Consider the following 7,603-nt stretch of genomic DNA (forward strand, 5'->3'; position numbering starts at 1 on the left):
ATGCCTGCAGCGGCACCCTCGCTTATGACTACGCCCATGCATCAGGGCACTGTCGACCTCGATGATCTCGAAGTCGAAGACACAGACACTGAGGACGAGCGTAAGGATACGAGGGATTCGAGCACAAGCACTCTGGATCTCTTGAAGACAAAGCTATCCAGGCGCCTATCACAGAGATCCGACGCGAGGCGTTCACAGCATGGAAGCAGCGAAGAGGAAATTGCTCGGCGAGCAGAGCTGAAGCGGCTGATGCACAAAAGAATCCAGGAAGAGCTCGAAAGCGAAAAGGAGGCTGAATCAAAACATGATGATAGCTCCTTGATAGGGCCCCGTGATGCCCTCGAATTCGTCATCTACAACGAAGAGACGTCCATAAAGCAACAAGTCCCCTCATCCCCACAACTTGAACCCGTTCACGTGCCTTCCGGTTCAGTGGGCTCATGGCGTTTGTCGACACAAATACCACCAGACAACTTGGAAGAGCCGCCTGATCCAGAAGGGGAAGGCACCACTGGGACCCAACCTCACAACAAACCAGATTATCCACCACCTATTGAAGACAAAAGCAAGACTGATTTACAGCATCAACATGACAGTTCTGCAGATCAGTACTCGCCACTAGATATGTGGCTTTGTACACAAGATCTCCTGCCAGAGGTTCAATCTAGGCTGGATGCAGGGGCTCTTCAGATCGGAGAGGCCGCAGGGAATGCAGGGGCTATACGCAATGCAGTAATAACCTTGCACACAGAGCATACACCAGACACAAAGCATTCTGTATCATCTCACTACACAATTGAAGAAAACAGCGAAAATGCACCACCAATTGCGATATCGGAGACGAGCTCTTACAGGACAGCTCCTATTCAAGCTCCGACCCCCGAGGGGATTATCGCTGTACACGAGCCTCAGCGACCGACATCTGCTGTGTCAGAAACTCTAAGTTTTAAAGTCAGGGAGGTAGAGCTTGAATCGGTGGCCAAACGCTTTGTAATGTCAAACCTGCGTCGGGACCCCAGCGGTCCGGTGGCGAGCAGGTTTCGTGAAGAATTTGACGAACCTCTTAAAGTTACGAAACCATCTATACTCGCTAAGTTTCATCTGGCAAAGCCTAAAAAGGGGAAGGTACTCGTGAAGATTCCGGAGGCAAGCCGTCAACATCGAAATTGTGTCACGGACGCCCTCGAAGCAAGTCATCTTGCAGCCGCGGGACCCAATGCAGATATTGCCAGACCTCGAGCAGTCTCGGGACCAATCAAACAGCCCATCATAGTTGAAAGCACCACAGGCCTGTGGAAACGAGCAGTTCGATTGGAGGCAGACCGTCGAGAAGCCAAGCAACGGGAGAACAAAGCGTCTAGAAAGAGTCGTCACTTCTCCAGTGATACTGGCCATCCAAGTTCAACTCATGGGCATTCTAACCACAATCATCAGCACCAATTGGCAGACAATGTTTCTCGCCATAGAAATCATTCCGGCTGGCAGTCTCCAAGATCAGGACTTGCTATCAGACCGGATGACGCAAACATCGGGATTCGAGATGATTCTGTCGGGACGTCAAATAGCACCCTCAAAGAATGGCAACGACAGATACAGTCTGAAGAAACAGCTTTTGAACGCACACCCAGCTTTGCGACACGTTTATTCACTCCACAGAAGTCTCGCACGCCGCCTTCATCATGGGCCAAATGGCCCTCGCACACTCGCGTCCAACGAACTGGATCAGCTAATCAACGGGACATAGTGACTCCGAAGGACTTTGCAGTGACGGACATAGATGCGGGAGGGGCTACCAAGTGGTTCACAGACAACAACAGAGCGAGCCCCGTAGATGTACGCGAACCTAAACATGTGAGCCAGTCATTCACGGACAAGTTTGGAAGGGCTCTCAGGTGTAGCATTGCGAAGCTGATGAAGCCGGGCTCTGACATGAAAGACGAGAACCCATCTGAGAGTCGCAAATCGACCGGGTATCTAGAATACCCGGAACTAGAGCTTCTACCTTTGCAAGGTGGCTACAAGGAGATCCAGGCATTGGAGCAGCAGATTGGCAATATCAAGCGACCCTCAGTTGTTACCGAAAGCCAGAGGTGCTGTTCGGCCCCGGCCAAAACCCCACTGAGTGTGCGACTTGCTCAAAAGGTCCATGAAATTCAACATGGAGACAGGACAAACACCGCAGAGCCAGATATCCAGGACTTTCTGGGTACACCGCCGCCACAGCCCCCCGTTACACCCGACCAGAGACATTCGACGCCCCAGGCCCACTCTGCGCCGACAGCACCATTTGCTACACCCATGTCCCACGTCTCCTACGACGACTGTGTGCAGAAGCATCTTCTTGACGAGAACGACTCAGTCAAGAGTGACACGACTGTCATGGTGAAACGATCCAAATCCAACGTAGAAAGAAGTGTACCGAGTCAGACAAAATACAAGACGTGGAACGGTCGGGCGAAGACGCAGCCGGTCCTACTGAAGAGCACGCGTGAGTTCGGAGCGGAACTAGATAAGATGTTGGCCAGCGAAAAGGGGAATGTCATGATTGATGTATCCCCTAAGGTTAAGATATTAACGTTACATATTGCCATGGATGCAGCAGAGAAGGCGATTGACGGGGCCAGGGAGCTCAAGGATGGTCTAACTAATGGTGGGGAGATGGTATTGGATCCGCATGTGAAAGAGACAGACACAGCCGAACTTTATATTGGCATGAAGGATGCCGAGAAGGCCCTTGATGGGGCGAGGGAGCTTGAGATGACACTCAAGGCGGGAATGAAGGCGGTGGACACCGCGGCTTAGAGGAGACTTAGAAGGCAAGAGTCGCTATCATTACTTGTATCAATCGAGGAATCATTTTGGAGATTCACTAAGGAGATTCTGCCAGGGGTCACCGGGTGGGCTTAGATGTACATGATATGGGAAAGGGAACATGACAAGCTTCTATTAGGCTAATGGTGGCCAGGTAGGTGAAGCTGGCATCTTAGAACCTGAGCATCGAGATAGACTGGGGACTTGGTAGATAATCGTCATATTGGCTAGAAACACAGAAAGCATATCTTCACCATTAAGACGTTCTAGTGGGCTCCAGATCGAAAGAACACGGTGATCGGAACACAAGCCACGACTGCCCATGCCAATTAACCGTCTACTCCCACTAAAAATATAATCAAAGCACAGCCACTTTTCATTGCGAAATAGAACTAAGGTACCTCGCATAGTCAAACCAACTCGGAAATCAGCACTGATGCATCCCAATGCTCCCTATCTCTCTACCTTGTAGTTGGTGGTAAGATAGAGGCCGCAGACGATCTCCTTGACGGTACCATATTCGAGACTCAAGGCCATTCCGGTAATCAAACCCGCAGTTTCAATAGAGATGTGTCATCATCAAGGGGAAAAATTCGAAATGGGAAGAGAATCATACAGGCTCAAATATACACAGGGTGAAAGGAGGTCGCATGATTACAATCATTTTGCCCCAATGTGAACTCATTGATTCCGTGACCCTAAGAGCAATCCGTACGATCGAGCTGTATAATAGCGTTGTAACCCCTGGAATTTTCACTCTCTATTTACACGTAGATTTTATTAGGCGCTCCATGGCCCATGATGATGATGAGTATCGGCGTGGTTGAAGGCATCGTGAAGCAGCTTATATTGTATCCGCTTCCCATATTAGCTCACAATTTGCGCCTGTCGATGTGTCCAACCGGGTAATAGATATCGCAGAAATCTCTAAGTCTAGGACTTTTACTTCCCAAGGTAATGAGCTTGCGTTTACTGACAATCTCTATTTATTCCGGACATCCTACATGCAGTCTTAAATAGTGGCGAGGATCTTGAGTGGGAAGGATCAGAAGGGGCAGGGGATTAACGTCCCACACCCACATCCGGGACATCCCCACATGTGGGACACCCAAAAATGCCTCATCAACACCGCTAACCTCTAACTTCAACCTCTTTTTTCTTTACCAATATCGATTCAATCGTTACGAAATTTTACGTACGTCTTCTTTACACTAATATGAGTCAATATACCGAAGATGATATTTATCGAGCTCTTCAAGCAATAGCTACCGGTCAAAGCCTCCGAAAAGCAGCATGGTGTCCCAAGGTCTACTCTTTCACGACGGATTCAGGGAGCCCAGTCAAGAGATATAGCCTTCGCTGACTACCAGAGGCTCTCTCCAGCCCAGGAACCTCATCTGGCTGAATGGGTTCGAATCCAGGCTGCCCTAGGCCTCCCACCAACCCATCAACAGCTCAAAGACTTCGCCGAGCGTATCCTACAGATCCACGGAGACACCGAACCACTTGGAAAGAACTGGGCCCAGGCTTTTATCAAGAGGAACCCTTCAGTCAAGGTCCAGAGAAGCAGAGCTATTGATTCCCAGCGTATTAATGGAGCCTCCGCTAATGTGATCAGGCAATGGTTCAAATACCTTTGACGGCAGAGCACGTAATCCTCTTTTGCGGGCTGTTGGAAGGACCGAGGGAACGATTACGGGCCGCTATCGCACCACGGCCACTATACTCTCGCAGAGACCTCGCAACGGCAACAGGAGAACCAGTAGTTAGTGGGACTATTGTAAGGTGGCTGCTAGGGACGGGTCGGACAGCTTCAAGGCCCAGATAGCATCGATCTTCTCAGGGGGGACTTTGTTGGTAGGTTGAGAACCAACGTAGTATGGTAGTGAACGCAACGCAGTCGCCAATAGGGCGAACCGACGACGCAGCGTATGTATTTAGTCCAGCCATTAGGGCACGGTTTGACATACGGGAGTACTAGCAGAGGTACCGGGGGCTTCGAGCCTACGGCGTATTTAATAATAATAACAAATACCTCGCTATCCCTGAGATCAAAGCTGTTAAGGCCTCGAATCGATACGATATGGATGAGACAGGTATTCTAGAAGGTAGAGGATCAAATGGTCTTGTTCTAGGATCATCTGAGACTCGTTCTATACGGAAGAAACAGCCTGGATCTCGAGCTTGGACATCTCTTATACAGTGTATCTCTGCGACTGGTACTGCACTACTGTCAGGGTACGGCTAGGCCAAAGGCAATAGTACAGAGTGATGGGGAGTAACGGGCGTCCCTCCTACGTAGCACCGGGTGGTCACTGGCGGTCTCAGGTAGGGGTGCCCACGATAATGCATTGATCTCTGCTCTCTCTATCTTCTTCCCGGGCCTCCGCCCCTTACATAGATAGCTAGAACCCGGCGTCGGAGCCGCGGAGCACTAGTTTCTCCGATTGTTCTGCAAACCAAGACTTCCATATCGTGTCATGACTCGCACGTCCCTACACCAGAGCCCCACCGGTGTCCCACCGGTACCTATGGCATTCTGTTCTGACAACTACCCCCACTTGTGATATACAAGGGGAAGTCTGTCCAGCAGCAGTGGTTTCCTCTGGACTTGACTCCATACGAAGCCTGGAGGTTTACAGCAACAGAGAATGGGTGGACGTCAGACTCTACGGCTATTGAGTGGCTACAAAAGATCTTTATTCCTTTGACTCAACCAGAGGACCCTGAAGAGACTAGGTTACTTATCCTAGATGGGCATAGTAGCCACGAAACGACAGAGTTTATGTACCTCTGCTTCATAAACAAGATACACTTGCTTTTCTTGCCGCCACACACATCCCACGTTCTCCAGCCTCTCGATCAGTCAGTCTTTGGACCCCTCAAGGCAGCCTATAAGAAGGAGCTTGGTTACCTTGACCGATGGGATACTACTACTGTCGTAGGGAAGAGAAACTTTCTCCTCTGCTATAGAAAGGCACTTCTAGCAGCATTGACCGCTAAGAACATTATCAGTGGATGGAAATATACTGGTCTCTGGCCTTCGAGCATAGCTAGACCCCTTATGAGCCCCCTGCTCCTTGAGAATACGTCAGCACCAATCAGACAGCCTAGTCAGACTTGCAAAGGGTACTCTGATAGTAAGGGTAGTCAGGACTGGGTGTTAGAGACATCAGCAGTAGCCTGGTCAACGCCTAAGAGGAGAGATGAGCTCCAAGATCAACTCAGCTTATTCAGCAAGCTTGATAGTGATCCAAATACCCAGCGGCTACTCTTTCGGAAAGTTCAAAAGGGCTTTGATGAGAAGGACTACCAATTAGCTGTCGCACAGCGAAAGATTGAGGCAATAGAGGCAGAGCTTGAGGCTAGTAGGGCTAGGAAGCGGAGGAAGGTCAAGATGAGCCCAAATTCGAAGTTTACTAATATCAAGGCTATTCGGAAGGCTCAAATCGAGGCTGGTGAAATTGAGGATAGTACAGATGAGTCTAGCGAGTCTGAAAACCCTAGTGACGGTGAAATCTGTATTGTAGTCGCATTAGAATAAGTGTAAAAAAAGGTTGAAGTTAATGGTTATAATATACAGTGTCATTTTTAGGGCGTCCCACATGTGGGGGTGTCCCGGATGTAGGTGTGGGACGTTAAGCATGTATGCATGTATACCTTTTCATGCAAGCATCATGGCGATGGAAGTTAGTGAGAGTAGTGCAGAAAAGAAACCAAGGGATGAAAGGTCAGTTGACACCAACCACAATATCTTGAGGTTATGTTTCCAACGAAGGCCGGACGAGCTGATCCCTAGAGTTATATCTGAAAATAGAATGTGAACCTGTCCAAGAATTTTATCTCTTTTTCGACGGGTCTCGAAACACTGAACTTGAAGGTCTCCTCTTTGATGACTGTCACAGTCATCAGGTCCACCAGATCAGGGAAGTCACCATTCTTTCACTTATGAGCGACACTATATCCTGGTTGCATGTCGGTAGGTCAGCCTGTCAAGTGTAGTGTATACAGAAATAAAGGAGAGAAGCCCTGTAGCCACTTCAGTAAGTATTGATGTTTCTATCTATATATGTGTGTATAGTAACAGGAACATAAGATGGGGTAGAATTGTTGGATTGTAGGCAAATGGTCTTGTATTGAAAGTGTCATGATCTCTAGAGAGTCCTGCAAGAAGTGAACGGTGGCCATAAGAGCCTTATATATACAGGAATGAACGATGCCTGTCCCACAGGCAGGACTTGTGTAGTTCGATGGGTGGTGGTCATATTGGCCCATGTGACGGTTGTCACGTGATTGACGCACACTGGTCTGAACATATTGATAAGTGGTTGCAGATACCAAAGTCCCTGACTTTGGTATTGGTCTCTTTTGGTGAAGACATCTGGTACGGTGGCGTAGTGGCAAGGATTACAACCCCTGGCGCGGCGTGACAGCCCATAACGTACGGTACGTGACCATATGTCCTTCCAAGACTGGCAGTCTTGATCTAGTAGGCTTGAAGGTCCACCTTAAAGGCTATACCTAGCGCCTAGTTAGTACACCTAGGGTACGTACTACTTAACTTAATTTATGTCATCGTACTATAATAGGGGGCTAAAGCTCTACTATGGTGTTACTGCATTAAAGCCGTGTAGCCTAAATGATAGCCTACTGAAGCATTAGGCCTGTAATCATTCCGGGATATATAACTAATACCAAAGTCCCTAAAAGGGTGCAGTGACGGGGAGAGAAATTTGATCGTGGAGAACATATTGAAGCATGGGGAAATCCTATGGACAGATCCGGTCTCCTA

General features: G+C 48.8%; 1 protein-coding gene across 1 annotated transcript; it reads left to right on the top strand.

The window, feature by feature from the left end:
• On the top strand, positions 1-2,802 carry BCR38DRAFT_488299 (uncharacterized protein; the record flags this gene model as incomplete). Its single annotated transcript, XM_040864255.1, has 1 exon — positions 1-2,802. The coding sequence occupies one exon, from the start codon at positions 1-3 to the stop codon at positions 2,800-2,802; it is 2,802 nt and encodes a 933-aa protein (XP_040712547.1).
• Positions 2,803-7,603: the final 4,801 nt, after the last annotated feature.

The sequence above is a fragment of the Pseudomassariella vexata genome (genome assembly GCF_002105095.1).
Source record: "Pseudomassariella vexata strain CBS 129021 chromosome Unknown BCR38scaffold_12, whole genome shotgun sequence".
In the NCBI taxonomy this organism is placed as follows: Eukaryota; Fungi; Ascomycota; class Sordariomycetes; order Amphisphaeriales; family Pseudomassariaceae; genus Pseudomassariella; species Pseudomassariella vexata.